This window comes from Anopheles merus, chromosome 3R (assembly GCF_017562075.2).
Source record: "Anopheles merus strain MAF chromosome 3R, AmerM5.1, whole genome shotgun sequence".
NCBI classification, from domain to species: domain Eukaryota; kingdom Metazoa; phylum Arthropoda; class Insecta; order Diptera; family Culicidae; genus Anopheles; species Anopheles merus.
The window spans coordinates 22,430,079-22,448,062 of NC_054084.1; the positions used below are offsets into that span (position 1 = coordinate 22,430,079).

The window sequence follows — 17,984 nt, forward strand, 5'->3', positions numbered from 1 at the left end:
CTTTTAATATTGATATACTTTTTGGAAAGTAATTTCTGGCAAACAAGTTAGTGTTTAAATTTTAAGTAATATGATCTCTTCTTAATGTATCTGTAACTGAAAACGATGTAATAAATAAAGAAATAAATGCCACAGCTAACAAGTACACTTTAAATAGATTTAACAAAACAAATCACCGGCAATGTGATACATCCCGCATTGTCGTGTTATTCTGGGTTGACTTCATCATATCAATAACACACAAACACCAGCGTCACTGAATCTGACCCAGATCTACAGCTAATAATAAAATGTTTTATTCCTCCTCCAGCCGCGACCATGCATCAGATAAAACAACCCCCAGTTTGCTGTCAACGGGTCAATCAGCGTAAGGTACACAGCACAAACCAGCAGCATTAATTATGCGCCGTTAAGGCACTCTCAACTTACCGCAAAACCTCACCTGTCGACACAACCACCTACAACACACCGCCTTCGTTCTATTATATCCTTCAAGCCAACACAGACACAATCTCAGTGCGATATCCTTACACCAACTGACCGGTCCACGAAGGGAGGGTCGGTAATCAATACTGCCCCGAAACAGAAAGTTCACCAAAATCGTTTCACCCCGATTTTGCGGCCAAAGACCTACTTTTGCGTTCATTCAACTGTTGTCGCATTTTTTTCACTCGCTTTACCCGGTGGCAGTTCGCTTTACTTTCGCTTTTTGACCCCTCGTTCGCCGAAAAACATTCTTCCACCCGGCGGCCCATTCAAACCCGCTTCCTTTTTGGCTCATAAGGCACGTGCACGGGTCTCAGAACATGCACAAACCCCGCATGGGAATGTGCTGCAAGGCGCAAAAGGAAGAGAAACGAGCGAAAAAGAAGAACACAAAAAAGGACACAACATTAACGTGCCAGTTGGTTTCTAACCATCTTCTAGCCGGTACGCCGTAAAGCCACTCGATTGGTCAGCCGAAAATCTCTTCATTTCGTGGCTGAACTCACGGGTTTTACCCACACACCGCCGAAGGGCCACATTGGGGACAACATCCTGCAATTAGCATAGCACGGCACGCAAACCACCATTAGCCGCACACAGCCGACCGAGCACCGGGCACGGTTTGTCGGTCCTGACACCCGGCAGCAAAGGATACGCCGCAAGAAACGGCTGCAGGGTCCACCGTGCACGACCCCCAGCCGAAGCCGAAGAAAAACTATAATTTTCTCCGACTTTTCACTCTCGCTTTCGTTTACGCTTTGGCGTCCGTAAATGTAGAGCGATGCTCCCTTTTCCGTCCACCCTCCCGGCTACGGTTGCAACGGTCCGAAACCACGTGAGTGACGCAGCCCGGACAAAGCGTGGCCTGAGTGGTGTGCGCGCGTTCGCAGGGAAAATTCACCTGTTCGCCGAATAAAGCTCCATCCACCAGACGGCAACGTCGTGCGGGGTGTGTGTGCGTGTGTGGTGGAGCAGCACTCACATTCCGATAGCCGCATGCCGATGGTACGCGCGCGCGCGCGCCATTGTGACAAGTGTCGAGAGGGTGGCCCCCTAACCGGTAGCCATTACACCATCGCGCTGGCGAATGAAGGCATCGTTGCGAAATTCTTGCTCTTTCTCACTCTCTTTCTCCCGCTCGCTCTCTCGCTCGCCGATCGTGTTGTGATCGTCAGCCATGATCCATCCGCTTGCGGGATGCGTGAGATCTACGGGCGGCGAGAGTTCCACGCCCGTTCCGCTCATCGCTCATCGCTCTCGCACGCTAAACCGTCCGGTAGCCCCCGTTCGCCGGTGAGGTGATCGAGCTTTACGTAAACAAATCCCAACCGAGGCGCGCGCGCGCGTTCTTGGTGAGTGGTTTGTGGCGTTGGGCCGCGGCCGTTCGTTGAACCCGGTGGGTCGATCGACACAGCGGCACGGGACTGGATCACGTTATAGCGGTAAATTCAAGTTATTTTCCTCCATTCCCGTTCATCGCGCTCTTCGGGCGCTCTCCGCGCACCGAGCCCAAGCGTGTGTAACCCGATCGTCACGTACACCTTTCGCATCTTCGTTTCCCTTGCGGCTGCCTTCTGCCGCCCGCTTCGCTCCTGCTTTGTTCGATACTCGTTTTTCAAGTTCTTGCCATCTTCATCGCCCGTAGCATTCAGTCGCTTCCATCTTGCCGTGGGTTCGTTCTGGCAGTAGAACTTTTTTCCATCGCTTCCACGCCGCTTTTCTCCTTTCGCGCTTCGTTTCCTTCGCTCCTGCCCACCGAGTATCGTTCGATGATCTTTGGCTTCATTTTTCACTGCCTTTGTGTGTGTGCAAGTACGCGCGAGATTTGTTTGCTTTCATTTCAACTCATCGCTTGCGGGAGCTTTACGCGCGAATTCTGTTTTTTTTTTTTCGTTTCGTGAGCATAACACAGCCTCGGAAACGCTCTTGACCAGTTGCTGGTGCTTTTTGGGGTAAAACGTGCATGGACATGTTTATAAAACTTTAAAAGACACTTTTGCTAAAGTCATTTTGTTAGGAAATTTGACTTTTTAGGGCGAAGTGAATGTCTTTAATCGGTCTCTTAAGCCATCCTGCAGGGGTTTCACTTTGCATTTTCTCCTTTTTAAGGCATTGTGAAAGTGCAGCTACAGCTTAAAATCCCAAATTTATTAAGCGCCAATAAACCCATCATATTTACTGCGGATCCAATCACATCGATTTTGAGCGAAAAAAAAAACATCCTCAATAAAAGCTTAAACGAAAAACTGAAAGAATGCACCGTCGGAACAGGCTGTTTACTTTCTGTTTGCTACTTGGATAACAGTTACTTTGCAACACCCGATGCACCGCGGTGCATGTTTTCCTTCCCCAGCCCCGGGAAACCGGGCACATACGGACGCAGCAAGTGTGGCGAGTATCGTACAGTTCAATAACCTTTCGCGCGAGATCGAGCCAAGATCGCTTTCATTCTCTACCTCAACATCACCGATCAGATGATGATGATGATGCTTCTTCACCCGTCGTTGCCATCCGCTGTTGTTGCTGTTGTTTCTGTTATTTTTTTCTCTTGCATTTCATCTTTGCTCCCTTTCTTCGGCCACAATGGTTGGGACCATCAGCTCAGGTTTGTCGTGTGTTTTTTCTTCTTTTATTCTACAGCGCTTTTTTGTTCCGTTCTCCCTCGCTGTTTCTGTCGATCAATCTCAATCGGTTATGGTGCCCGTTGGTGACAACAACCTCCGAAACCGTTAAGCCAGTGATAAATATTTGCCTTTCTGGCGGTTCGTGGCAAGTGTGCTGCTAATCGATTAAATGCTGAGCTTTCCGTGCCAGCCAAAAATAGACTCGCATTTGTATGCAGTGTCAGTGGAAGCGGACTGTTGTTACTACAGCGACATCTCTAACGCTCCTGCAGGGGATCTTGCGGGCTGAGGATGATAATCACGATGACGAGATGGCAACCGATTAGCCAGCGGAAAGGAATGTGCAAATGGTCCCTAGCAATTGGAAGGAAGCTTTAAGCTCTTTTAACACTCTCTCAAACGCACACAGACACACCCGAGCACTCGTCGCGCTAAACAACCTTCAGCAACAAAATCATTTCCTCATTCCAATTCGCTCGTGTCGTCCGCAGCCTGCGCGGGATAAGCAGAAGTGTGTGAATTTAATGTTTTCTCTTTGCGCTTTTTCTCTCGTTGCCGTATTCCCCGTACTCAACGTTTTGCACTGCCTTTGCTTTCCATGTTTTCCCCCTCACATTTTCCCTTCTGCTGGTCGCCCGGCGGCTCCGGCTTCGCAGACAAAACATTCTGCAAGCGCAAAGCGCTTTTAACTTCTCGTACGTTCTTTCGGCTCTGTTCGCAATTAACCGCAGCTCGGTTAAAAAATTCTGATTTCTTTCTCGCTTCCTCTCAATGCTATTATTCATTCCCTCTCTTCTCTCTCCCTCTCTCTTGCAAGAACAGAACCAAGTTTACGACCGGTTTCTTCGACGGAGTCTTTTTTCATACCCCATCCACTTCCTTTGCGCGTCCCAAGAACAAGCAAGAACACTTCATCCACCGGCCAACGACCATCACACACGCTTTGCAACCTACCGCCCCGTTGTTTACCCTCCCAAACCCAACCCCACATTAAAAAAACCGGCCAGCGACCCACTCGCGGCCCGAATCTGGAGGAATGAACTCTGCGGCTCGGGTTCAAGCTCGCCCGGGACGTCACGCACACGGCCGGAGTCACCGGCCGCTCGTTCGCCGTGCCTTTGTGTGCGTATTTTTATTTTGCTACGGCCTTTTCCGATCCTTCCCTCCTCCCGCATACTTCCCCACTATTCCACGCCGGATAACAAAAAATCAAGAGGGTGGGTAACTCACGCCTCGAAGACGCTAAAGGGGATGATGATGATGCAAGAGAGCTTCCGAAGATCGCTGCTCGCTGGTCACTCGGTGTTTTGCTGTGAGCTCCTGCGCGAGCTTTCCGCCGGACGGGAGACACTTCGATTCAGGATTCTTGTGTGTTTTTCCTCCCCCCCCCCCTTTTTGCCTCTTGCAAAGCCACGAAAGGGATTTCTTTCTCCCCTACCTTGGGTGTGCGAGCAGTCGCCCGCGCCCCGCTTGAAAGCAGCCGTGGAACCCGTAAAGGAAAGACCCCAAAGCAATGAACCTCGCGCTTTTTATGTACATCCACCCATCGGACGGTGTGTGTGTGTGTGTGACGAGTTCCCCTTCGCAGAGTTGTTTTTATATTTCGCTGCCCTCTTCTTCTTCTTCTTCTTCTCCTCCTCGGTTGACCGTTTGTTGTCGTTCGGGGCCGTTCTCCCGCTTTGCGGTCGTTGCGAAGAACATTTCACCCCCAACCGGTTGGTCACCTTTTCGTGCCTGGTTTTTTTTTTTTTGTTCGTTCCTCCTTCTTGCTTTATCCCGCCCGATCAGAACCTTCTCATCATCCCGCGCCGGGCCTGGCCTGGCCTGCCCGTGCGGTGGACTCTCTTTTCCGCGTTTTGGTGCCACCTTTTCAGTAATCATCGGAGCGCTCATTGTCGAGGTCACATACCTACCTGGGCTGGCGTTGCTGTCTCTGCTGGTGTATTTGGTGGACCGCGTAATACCAGCGAGGCCAACCACGGATTTCGGCGTTGGTTCTGCGCGGGGGACGACAATCGATCGATCTTCCGAGCATCAGGACGCTCGATCGCGAGCCTTTGTTTTGATCGTGTGCGCTCCCGTGACGATTTCGTGGATTTTGTGGGTGTACTTGTGTGTGTTTGTGTGTGACGATCTAGTTTTTGGATGAAATTCGAAACCATTTAGTTGTAAAAATTTGAATAATATTCCTTATTTAAAGTGATTTTAAACCATTTCCAGTTCCAGTGCTGATAGTTTGATTTCATATGTTGAAGTGTAGCTTTATTGAATTACTCACAATTACTATTAATTATTCAGTTGCAATTTTGACGACCCTCAACTGACCTTGCCATTTGGCGATCAGCAAGACGAATGCCACGATGTTGTAAGAATTGAAAAGCTGTGAAAGGCGTTGCGTGTGCTTGTATTTTTGTTTGTGTTCTGAATGAATAAGTGAGATAAAAATAATATATGATTAATGCAAAGTAACACGTATACAACGGAGTGCTTCAAACGATCCTAACCTGTGCGCATTAATGTGGTGTGTGATAGCAAACACATTTCCCTCCTCGTACGCATGCGAAGGAGATGAAAATGATGCGGGTGGTCATAAAAATCCGTTACAAAAAGTGTAATTACAACCAGCACTAGCAGCCAGCCAGCATTCTAGCAGCCACTGTGTCGGTTTTGCAGCGTCGACAAAAGGAAATGTACGCTTCTTCGGAGGCGCGGTAAATTTCTAAATCGATCCTGGTGCGAAAAAGTGCGTAAGCGAGGGAAAACGAAAACAAAGCTCCGCTCCATAGTGAAAGAAATTGATGAATTTGAGCAACGGGAAATTTATAATAGTAGTACACGCTTGTGCGGTTCTAATGATTGTGCGTGTTTGAGAAAGTGAAGAAAAACGGAGTGGTTACTGTTTGCGCATCTGAAGGAGTCAGTGAAACCGTTTGAAGTCAACGGTTGTTTTGCAGCATCGGTTTTGGAGCCAGAGTCTTTAACGCACAGGAACATTCAGGATACACTAAAATGCCCAGCACTATCAGAGGTGAGTGAAGCGTTTGGCTTTTTTTATTGATCCTTGTCTTTCAATAGTTCGTCAAAATTAACAAACACTTCTAGGGGTTTTAATTACTGTGAAAATTGACATTGTGTCATACGGCATATTGTGACATTGAAAATGATTTTTCATTTTTAATGTGATATTTATTAAATATTACAGCAAAATATACAACAAGACAACGTGGAGGTGTTAATGAGAAAGTGTATTTTAAAGGAAAACTGTCTTAATTAGCTAGCATCTCCTCATGTTTTTGGTGTGTTGGATTGTAAATCTTCACAAGAACAAGTAACTTAATTATTAACTGCCTTTATAGTTAACTTATTCATAATATAAAATATGCACTGTTCGATAACCTGTTGTTATTATTTAAAAGAAAGCCTTCACTGTAAAATTTGAGAAAATAAATTTTTATAATTTGAAAAGTTGATAACGATAGCTTTCTTTCAAATAATGTTAACGATTAAGAGGAACACTTCTTCTTCTTGTTTGGCACAACAACCGCTGTCGGTCAAGGCCTGCTTGAACCCACTAGTGAAGTGAGCTTGGCTTTCAGTGACTTATTGTTACCATAGCAGGATAGTCAGTCCTACGTACGGGGGTCTATTCGGGGCTTGAACCCATGACGGGCGTGTTTTTAAGTAGTACGAGTTGACGACTGTACCACCAGACCGGCCAAGAGGAACACTAGTTACAGAAACAATTAGAATTGATAACATAAACAAAATCTGCAATTCTTATGCAACTGTACCCACTTCCGCACAGGATAATCGATTAAACTAAATAATATTTCGATTCACTTACGAAGACAGTTCACTTTCCTACCAAGTTTCCACTTTCCCGACAAAGAAAGTGAAATGCGTCATAACGGACCGTTCGGGGAAATGTATTAAGCCCAAAGCCATTCCGTTATATTTGTGTAACTGCTCTCTTTTGTCCGTTCCAAAACGGAAAGGTGTAGCGTTCTAATTGTCGCGTTTTCTTCTCATGCTTTGGTGGGTTTGGGGTTTCAAGCAAAAGTTGATGCTGCTTAATTGATGTGAGGCTTTGCAATGTTTCATATTCTATTGGAAGAGAATAAAAATAAATAAAAAAAACAGACAATTTTAGAATGATTCTTTTACATCGACAAATTCATTTTAAGAGTATTTCAACTCAAATTTTATTCCAAACCCTAAAAAAAGTTATGGTTATTATGCTTTAATGCAAGTTTTCTTAAATTATAGTATTAAAATTATTTGTGCTTTGAAAGTATGTATAAAAAAAAAATATCGTCCTTGAGCAATCTATTTTAATGTGAGCCATATTTTTTTAATTTTCTTCATCAACATTTTATGGATAGAGAGCACCAGCGTCAACTAGTATCTTCTTTTTATAAACTGATGTTTCCAGTAACATTGTTTTAATGGCGGCTACCCTTTTTTATCTTAATAAACATTTTTAAATGCTAAAACTCATTCCGGAATGTTGGAAAAGACTAAACGATTTTTTATACTCAAAATACGATTAAAAACGAACTAAACTCATCTGTACCTCTTTTGAAAGTGTCTCAAATTTCTCCCAGAATATTCTCGAGCTCGTAGTTCTAGTCAAAATCGTTAAGATAATACTCCTCGATAGCAATCGAAATCCATCAGATCGTGAAAAATGATCCCTTTCATCACCTTAGGTCCGCCATGATCAAACGCGCCAAACAGAAGAGAGAGAGAGAGAGAGAGAGAGAGAGAGAGAGAGAGAGAGAGATAGATAGAGAGAGAGAGAGAGAAAGAGAGAGAAATATCTCCAGTGCTATTGATATCAACCTGGCCTGGCTAGTATCTTCCGTAACCGAACACCGGTCAGCAAAGGGCATCGATCTTTGTTCGCGAATATTTTTTCAACGCTCAAAACGCGCCGCGAGAGGGAACGTTGCAAAAGTGCGTAGCTCTCTTCCGCGATCACCAAACGGCCCGGTCCCGTCCAAACGTGAAACGCCAAAAATGAGTAGATCAAGAGCGGCTCATCTTCATTATCATGAGCCCTCACGCACTTTTTCGGGCATGGGCGCGAACCAGGCGAACAGATCCACGCTGGAGGCATCATCGGTGCGTAGCTTTTGCGCTCCTTTGTCTACGCCTATTACCTATCGCCTCTCTTGTTCCCTCTCTTAGTTCAATCGATCGTACGCACCTTCGCGCCCTGATCAAGGCGCACGCACTTTCGGGAACTGGCAACATTGTGCGTAACGCGTTTTTCGGAGGTATCTCTGCTTCGCTCTTCTCGCTCATAGCTCCTGTACTCGCGAGCGATTCGATATTCTCTTTTGTGCGTTCGCTTCTTCGTCCATTAGCAATCCATCTACGCACTTTTTTTCCGCGCTCGCGAATAGACCGCTTCCCGCGTCGGATTCTCGCGTCGCGACCACACCGGTTTCGCATTTTGTAGTTCTAATGTTGCCCGTCGCTCCCAACCGACGCTCGTTTGATGCTTCGGCTCATTCGGCTGGCAACACTAGCGATACAGCGGCTAGAAGCGCACCACACGCACACCGGGCAGGGGGGAGCACGGCACGGTGGCTGTAGTTTTCGCACCGGGGCCACCCCCATCCGCCTCTCGCCCGTTTCGCAGGTACCAGAAATCACCACTCCAAAACGGTGCGTACGGTGCGTGCGAAGCCGCGTCTCCGATCATTGGCCCCGCCGGTGCGGTTCTGGAGCAAAAAGCCAATGAACTTTTCGCTAGCCCTAGGTTCGGCCGTGCTGGTTAGGCTGCGGTTTTTGCCTCGCTGACATCATGGGGCCACGCGAGTGTGTGCGGGCCGCGTTCTTTTGGTTGCATGATTTTTTGTAACTTTCGCTCCCTCTCGCTCGCTCTAAAGGTGCGCTAAGAACGCTGAATCAACCCTGGATGAAGCTCCATTATTGGCAATTTCGGGAGGGAGTTGTCGAACCATTTTCCGGCCCATCCTTCTCCATCTGTGGACGATTTGAAGCGTCTACCGAAATGAATTTCTTGACAATTCATTGCTATTTCTTTATTTTGCTATCTCGCTTTGTTTAGGGAGGGGGGGGTTGGTTTTTCACTGAAGGTAATTTGTCATCTTTTTAGGGGAAACGATAGTACTTCGGTGATGTGACACACTCCAAGCTATGTTAACAGCAGGTTCAGTGAACCGATGAATTGATGAATGAACGTATGAAGAATGTGTTGAAGTGTTTTAGAGACGCATGTGTCTTTTGAATGGAAGCCTTTTCACCTAACTGTGCAACGTTTGCTCATCGTTAGTGGCATGATGGACGATAGTTTATTGAACGTACAATGCAGTGACATTGTGAGGGATTATTTGTTTTTCTTTTACAACTTTGTGTAGGAGAAATTAATTCTTGTCAATTTTCTTTTGAACATTTTTGACAATCAATACATTCAATTGTAACAATTATTATAGTTCTTATGTAGAACTTTCAAAACCAAAACAATTTTTCATTCTAAGCTTATTTTAGGTAATGCAACTTACTTATTGTACCAAACTATACAATATTTCCTTCCTTACTTACAAAAATGGCTTACTAATGCTACGTTTAATTTAAGTTTAAATTACTGCCTTTTATTGAACATTGTAGGACGATTTTACCAAAAAACGTTTTTACGATTTTATTAAAGCTTTTAACGACCACTTTTTGAATCGTTTGAATTTGACATCCAAATAGACTAAAAAACAAGTTATTTTAAACGCATGCGCTGTATTCCATTCACGCCAAAGGACTTCTTTGACGTTTTAAGCAAAGGACAGGGTTGCGTTTTACACTGCATGCATGGTTTGACTGAAATACCTAGTAGAGAGGGAAAATAGTATGGCGGTTTAAATAATCAGGAAAAACAAGCCAATTTTTTCAAAACAAGAAAAAAATACTGAAAATTACATTTTGGTAAATTCCTATGCGATGGGACATTTTGATTTAAATCAATAATTTCCATTCAAAAAAACACAAATTACCAGCACGGAACAGCCCTGACATTGATGTTTGTACACAAACATTGGCTTAACAATTACTCTCGCACTCCTTCGCCCTCATCCATTGCCCTTCGTCGCCAACCTGCTCGACTCTCTTTGACATTAAGAGAAACGCAAAGAGCAGTGTGAAAAAGTATACAAACAATACCGCTCGACACATTCGCAGCTGCATACCGAGAGGACTGTACAGGAAAAGTCTTAAACACTGATTTCGAAGCTAAAAATTGCATCACTCGTTGCTCGGTTTTAATATCAACGGAATAAAGCATCCTGACAAAGCAAGTCCCACTCGCAAGAAGAAAAGAAAAAAAAAACGCACCACCCGGAAGGAAAATGGCATCACGAGTTTGAGCATGCGGCCGGATGCCGTCCGGTGTCTCGTGAGTACGTGCTAATGGAGCGCACTCTCTCATCTCCGGACCGGGAGCATGCGAAAACGCATCCAAAGCCAGCCTCCTACCAGCACTGCTGCACCGAATGTGCAGCGACAGTATCGCAGTGAGGGTGCAAACGGCGCAGTTTCGGTACACAGCAATCCATAATTTTCATTCGACAAAGCAATACATCCCCCCTCCCCGCGGTATCACACACCACTAGCGAAGCGCAAAACAGCAATTAACGTATCGAGCTATACGGCGAGGATGCTGAACGGGGGACGCGCCCGTTCAAACTCGTGCTAACTTTGAAAAGTCTGAATTTTTCGGTCAGTTTTGTGATTTATTGTGCAGCAGTGGGTGGACCAACTTCCCACTGGCAGCGTTAGTTTGTAGTGCAGCCGAAAGGTGCAGCCGCCCAGTAGCCCATGTTTTTGCGTCGGCAATCTCTGCTTCATATTTGGATGGATGAATAGTTTTTCATGTGGTTCGGTGTTATTGTGAACTCAATTTATGTGTGTGTGTGTTAATGTTACTACAAAAAAGAATATCACTAATGTGTTTGTGCCACTGTTCCGGTTGCGTGAAATAGTGCTCCCCGTAAAAAGGGTTTTCCCTTGGCGCAGTTAAGGAAAGCAATCGAGCGTGTGCGTGTGCGAAGAAACTGCCCGATTCGAGCACGCAGTTGAGCAGTTGGTTTGTGCCGTGGATAAATTCCAGCAGTTTGCAGTCGCTCGCAGCATAATTCGTGTGTGCATCTGTGTGTGTGTGTGTGTGTCTGTACCGTTGCATTCGCTACGAAACGCTGGAGTGGGCGCTGATAAAAACAAAGCGATAAACAACACAACCCATTCCTTCATACAAACGCTCTCTCTCTCACACGCACTCTCTTGCGTACACGTGCGCAAGCTCTCCCTGTCTCTCAGTTGTCCTCTCTTCTTCGCTCATTCAGCGTAGCTCGCCATCTTGGAAAAGCCACCGCGCCTGTACGTACATGCTGTGCCGTCACCGTTGCACGCGTATTGGTGTACTGGAGCAAGGGAATGGGGGTGGAAAACTCCCTCTAGAGAGCAAAAACAAAAGGATAAAATCGATCGGTGACGTGACGGACTCACGGTGTGGGTGTGCTAGCGGGAGGATTTGTGCTGCCGGAAGTAAATAGTGCTCGTTTCCGGCTTCGTCGGTCGTTTGTCGAGAGGAAAAAAACTTGAAACGGAAAAATGCAATAAAATAAAGAAATAAATTAGATGGAAAAAGTTTAAAAAAGAAACATAATTCACTTCAAGACAGCCCGTGCTCCCGGTAAAAACGGTGACGGAGACTAAAAAGTGTATGTGTGTGTGTGTATTGTTGTCGCCTGAAAAAGACGGGGGAGCCGAAGGGAGCAGTAGCAGTACGCACACGCGGCCGACAATGACGACGACGACGACGACGATCCAAACAGCTGTGTTTGTGTTGGGATCGATTTTTCCTGCCCCCAGTGCAGCGCTGGTGCCGGTTTGAGCGGTGGACGGAAAGGAAGGGCAAGGAAAAGCGAAGCACAACTCCGTCATACACGAGCCGGACGAGCCCACGCGTCCTCGCGGCGCATCACACGCACACCACACCGCGCAGGACCAGTACACAGACACGCACAAACGCCGTTTCACAGTTTTTCCTGTCCCTGCTGTGGCCAGCGCGAGGGAAAAGTGGTGAAAATGCCGCATACCACCTGCACTTGAAGCCGCCACTGTCGTCGCCGCCTGTTGGTGGGAAAGTGAGTGTGGAAAATTAAATCTTTCAATTCACCGCTCGCACACTGCGGGGCCCAGAAGGCTTACAGAAGGAGGAAAAACTCATCCTAGGCATTGTTAAAGGACCCTTGGCGAAAGCGACAGCAGGAACACGGTTTTCCGTGGAAATACGGGGCACAATCTCGAGTGCAGCAGAGCGCCAAGTAACCGATCGAAGGAACAAAAAAACGCCACAAACCCCTCGGAGCACACACAGTGTGAAGCTCTCCGAGGCCGTGGACAGGCTGTGTGTGTGTGTGCGTCTTGCAGAACTCTCGCTCTCCTGCAAGTGCTGCAAGTGCATCTGCAGCCAGGTGCAGGCTGTCCACTGTGAAGGAAAACTCTTCCCGGCGCGTATTGGAAAGCTTACAGCAAAGGATTGAAAATGAAACAGCGTTGCGGGTGCAGCGCTTACTGAAAGGTGGAAAAGTGAAGTGAAAAATGCAAAGCCATAGTTCGGTTTTTTTGTGATAACACAACAACTGAGCGGTGCTAGTGAGAAATGGCGAATCCGTTGTGAGTTTGCAATCGAAAAGTTACCAAACCGTAGTGTGTGTGTGCGTTTCCGGGCGTCGTGAATAGGGAAATTTTCAACCCAGAACCGTCACAGGGTTTGCTAGTTTGCTATACACAGCAAAGGAAAGAAGATTCTGTCCCTGTCCTGCGTGTATGGGCAAGAATAGCTTTAAAAAAAGGTGCTCCAACAACGATCGATAGCGTTAGGCCCAACATTTCCATCCCAATCCCCCAGAGCTGCGGTGAAAGAGGAAAAGGATTCTCCCGATTTTTCGTTCTGTTACCTGCGTTTACTTTTTTCGCAGATGAACCCTTGTCAAGGTGTTATTTTTTTCTGTACTGTAAAATATATCTCCTTTGCAAGCGCTTCGCGTTGAGAAAGGCAATCGACAGTCACATTAGAAAACAGATTGTGTTCAGTGTAGGTGAAGCGTAAAGGGTATTATTGAATAGTAAAAATTAAGCAAAAGGCAGGAGCATTGGTAAAGTTATACTTCTAGGCGTGCTAGTAACGCTCCGGAAAGGAACTAGGCATGTAAGCAAACGACTCTTCGTTTAGAGGGTAAGATAGATAGAACAATTTTTCTCTAGTACAAATATTTGCTATCCCTCGTTTGTAAGCATTTACTTGATGTTACCCTTTGATTGTACTTTGTAAGTATATCTAGCAGATAATAGGACCGATAGTTACCAGAAACATACACGATAAGTAGCCGGATAAAAGAGTTACCATGTGTTACCTTGCGTTAGATTCGTTAGTCGTGTAACTAGATCTAGCTTACCGGTAGGAAAGAATATTAAGTGACAGGAGAGTAGAACGACTAGAATATTTAGTAAAAATATGAATAGGCAAATAATTCGAATGGTGCTAAACAGTGTGCGACAAGCGTGATACGTTATACATTACTCGTCATATTAAAACAAAATCTACTGCGCACACACACCCAGCTAACAACCCGACAAATATCCCCCCCCCTGAGTGGTCCTGGGTGGGCAAGCGCTCACCGCAGAAATCAGACGAAACACAGCAATTAGGACACCGCCCACCCCAAAACAACCGGCAGGCAAAGTGGCGTCTTCGGGTGGCGGCGACCTGTCAACGTCATCGTCGGCGATACTGCTCACGACGTTGCGCGCCGTGACGACGGTGGACGGTGGCGCCGGCACGTCATCGTTGCAGGCCGTGCCGGAGGGCGGCCCGGCCGTGCGTACCGTGCCGTCATCGATAGTGCTGGATCCGAGCACGCCCGTACTGATCCTGACCGAGGCGGAAGTGCCCTGTCCGCAGCTGGCAGTGCGCACACAACACCACCAGCAGCAGCAGCAGGCACCGGCAGGAGCGGTGGGAGCACGCAGCGCAAGAGATATTACATCCTCCAGCGTCATGACAGGTAAGGGCGGGCGAAATGGATAAATATGAATTGTGTTGGAGTGAAAGGTGGTTTTGAATTAAGTTTGAAGTTGATATTTTTTGCGTGTTGTTTTGTTGAATTTTAAATGGTGTTTAAGGTATTGAATAATCTTGTTGAAGGAATCCTAGAATACATTTTGAAGGTATGTCTGAAATGATCAAGCCAAGAAATTTCATCCCATTTTGTGCGTCTAGCCAATTTATACTACGCCAAGGTTGAAGATGTTATTCAACAAACTACTAGAGGCTTCAAAAATTGCCGTAAGTTTTGCATAATTGCGAAAGAATACTCGGAAGATGTTCAGAATACACAGTGTCCTGCAGGACCAGCTACTCAAGCTAACGTCAAACACTTCAATACAAATATATAGTTTTTCAATGATACTATTGGTCGAAAATTTAAAAGCGGATGTAAAAGAATGTCCAAAACATCAGCACAAGATAACAGCACGTCACAACGACAGTAAACATGTGACACAAGGTGTCTCCATGCTCAGATAAGATAAGAAGTAACTCACTGTCAATTAATCCTTACTTTTGAAGAGATTGTTGCAATTTATCGGAAGTACAGATGTCAAAACCATCTTTACTTTCTGTCGATATTTGATTATGAACTGTAAGTCATTTCATTTCCCTTTCAACATCATATCTTTACAATACTCTATAATTTAAAAACAAACAAACACTGCTGAAACAAGCCGTTTTTCTCACCATAAAATGATATTTTTGGCTTTCAACGTGTGCAACTTTGAGCCAGGGACGCAACACCAAGTACATCATCGGTTGAAAATACGACCCAAAAAACCAAAAGTGCGACTTTCATCGAAATGCTGTGAGCTATAAAACAAAGTGAACATAATCTTATCCCGCTACGCGCGAGTTGTAGTTATTGCAATAAAAAACTGGTCACCACTTATGTCCTACAACCGACCGATCGTTTCGTTGTAAGTCTTTCACTTTAAACCACACAAACAGAATATGGTTCCATCCTTACTTTTCGCAGCTTCAGCTCAGACTCAGAAGAGAAAGGAGATACTGCCGAAAACTACTGCCGTCTCTTGAACGTGCGCGTATGTGTGTGTGTGTGTGTGTGTGTGTGTGTGTGTGTGTGTGTGTGTGTGTGTGTGTGTGTGTGTGTGTGTGTGTGTGTGTGTGGGTATGTGACTTTGTTCCATGTTAAATTGCGCTGTAAATAACGTCATTTCTTTACCATTCACTCACATTATTCTTCATCCCATCGATCCTTGCACTCGCGTGCTTGTTTAAATACTGTTGCAAAAGCTTATATCTTGAGCTGCGGCTAAACAGGGGCTTCGAAAACACATTCATTTTGTGCCATGCGACGACACTCAGCCGAACCAACGCCACAGCACTGACTGACGGCACAAATCGGATTGATCTTTGACGTTGATAGTGACTGGGATGAGAATTTATGTCGCACCGAAAAGCCATCACTCGCCATCAAATCGACACTCTGCGAAAGGCGGGTCCCGAATGTAGCCAACCCCTCCCACACACCCCCCTCCCCTTCCAGGCCTATCCATATATCGTCCAGGCACGCGGTCATCTATGAGCTTGGTGGCTATTCGTATGCAGCCTTTATGAGGAGCGGTGTAAAGAAGAACGTAGGATCTCTACGGGCAGTACGGCTTGAAATGTTACGGCACGCACGTGATGTGCCTTCCTGATAGGTCCGGCCGATTTTTTTTTTGTGGGCCCATCTGCTCGTTCGAGAAAGGGATCGTACGGATTTAACATGTCTCACACGTCCTCCACGGCAGGTTGGGTTGGGTTGGGTGGAGTAGCCCCGGTGGTCAGCACTTCATTAGAGATCGTAGAAAATAAATAGTACAACTGATGCATAATTTACAACCCGGGCTGCGTAGAGATGCACGTTTCAACTGCTCAAGAACGGCTACAACGGCTAATGGTAATGACGTTTGGCGTACTGATTTTTCGAACCTGTTTGATTTGCTCTTTAAGATGGAAACGGCTTTGTCGGGTTCTTGCATGATTACACTATTTTTAGTGAAATGGTGCCACTAAGAACCTTAAAAAAGAGTGCAGTGTGCATTAAACATTAGCTCTTTTGTAAGTGAAAAGTTCATTATATGGTATAACTAACGATAACAGGTTTCATGCTCAACAACTTGCAAAGACTTGGTAGAATCATAGCACATATATGCGCACACTGCATATAAACATTAAATCTCTTTGCTACAGCACACAAAAACAGGCTTCTCGTGTTCTCGGCAAACAAATCGTAAATTAAATCTAATTTCGTTCTTTAGGACTAATGCTACAATGACAAAACAGTCTAATTTTCTATGTAGATCTCTGATCGACTGTTTGTTTTTCAATTTCAATCGTCTAATGGATAAATTTTTCTAATTTTTTTAAAACTCAAGATTTTACAAAACGCAAAACTTTAGTATCTTAACCAACACTTAGTTTATGCATATATATATTCCTGATTTGTAGTTCGTTCATCAGTCTATTCATTCGCAACAACTGTCTGCCAACTATTAAAAAATAAAAAAGTCTATCTCAGTGTCATGCTCCCTAGGCCACGTGCGCTCATCCGATAGAGTTTTATTAATTGTAAACTTATTACTCTTCGTAGTTCGCTTTAAAAAAATCATCTTCCCGCTCAGCATCTGTCAATTTTTTTACCCACTCACTTGCCTCGCTGCGACTGTCTCTTGCACAAAAACAATCTCTAGAGAGCTAAGCTGCAGAGCAGGATGTAACGGCTGTATCGCTGCCAGCATCCTGCAAGATTGCATCTTGCAACACTGCAACACTGCACCGTGCCAAGTTCCGCAAGGCGTAACCGTACAAGCGGAACCTGATTCTCGCTTCTTTCCCGCTCTCTCTCTCTCTCTTTATCTCTCGTTTGTTTTTTCTTTCTCCCTAAGGCAAAGCCGGGAACGAGCGCGTGCGGGGGGAAGCAAAAACAAAAACCGGAAAACCCTGGTCAGGAACGGGAAGAAGGGATGCTTTCCGGGGTTTGTGCACCTAAAGGACCGGAATTCTTAACTGTATTATTTGTATTGCGGTTCTTGGCGGTGACGGTGCGCACTGCTAATGGGACGTTGGATAAGGATGTGTCCGGGTTAGAACATATCAGCAGCAGCACCACCACCCCGGCAGCAACTACGTTGCATTGGAAAATATGTGGTCGGTGATGCCCGTTCCCTTCGATTACCATACTGGGGCAAGTGGTTAGGTATGGCCGATGCAAAAGACATTCCTGCTCCGGTTAACGGTACAAAACGGACCTCCACTCTAATCACCCTTGCAAACATCCTCTAGCATTGTGGAGAGCGGACTTTTGATTGGAGACCGCTACATAGTTGTGCACATAGGTGTGCAGCTAAAGTGAGCTAATCGAATGATCCAGTTTGAACTTTGTGTTTACAATGCGTCTTGAAATCTGTGTATGATTCAGAGGTTTTAGGATGAAAAAAACCTGTTCAAATGAGAAAATCATTTGATGTTGATTCATTTTCCCATAACATAAACCATATCTTAATCGCAATAGCGCAAGACTTGCATGAAACATATCTTTCACCATAAACATACATGACATGCACGCTAATTTCCCACCGAAAACATAGTCATTAACCCAATAAAAGGAAAGCACCGATGGCAATGTGTGCAGAAGCTGCAAATAGCTTTTAAATGACCTTCCGTTGCCTATGACAACCCACCGCTTCTTAGCACCCTGTAAAAGCTCCCCCTTCGATCCATCCACCGATCGATGCACT

General features: G+C 45.6%; 1 protein-coding gene across 2 annotated transcripts in view; it reads left to right on the forward strand.

The window, feature by feature from the left end:
* Nucleotides 1-4,983: 4,983 nt before the first annotated feature.
* The window catches only part of LOC121597705 (probable nuclear hormone receptor HR3), a 118,270-nt gene continuing 105,269 nt past the window's right edge, over nucleotides 4,984-17,984 (forward strand). Inside the window, exons 1-2 of one of the 2 annotated variants that reach the window (XM_041923707.1) lie at nucleotides 4,984-5,210; nucleotides 5,331-6,138. In XM_041923707.1, coding sequence (XP_041779641.1) covers nucleotides 6,120-6,138 — 19 coding nt within the window. In that variant the 5' untranslated portion in view covers nucleotides 4,984-5,210; nucleotides 5,331-6,119. Of the gene's footprint in view, nucleotides 5,211-5,330; nucleotides 6,139-10,263; nucleotides 14,195-17,984 lie in introns of those variants that run through there. The other variant, XM_041923708.1, reaches the window with a different exon arrangement.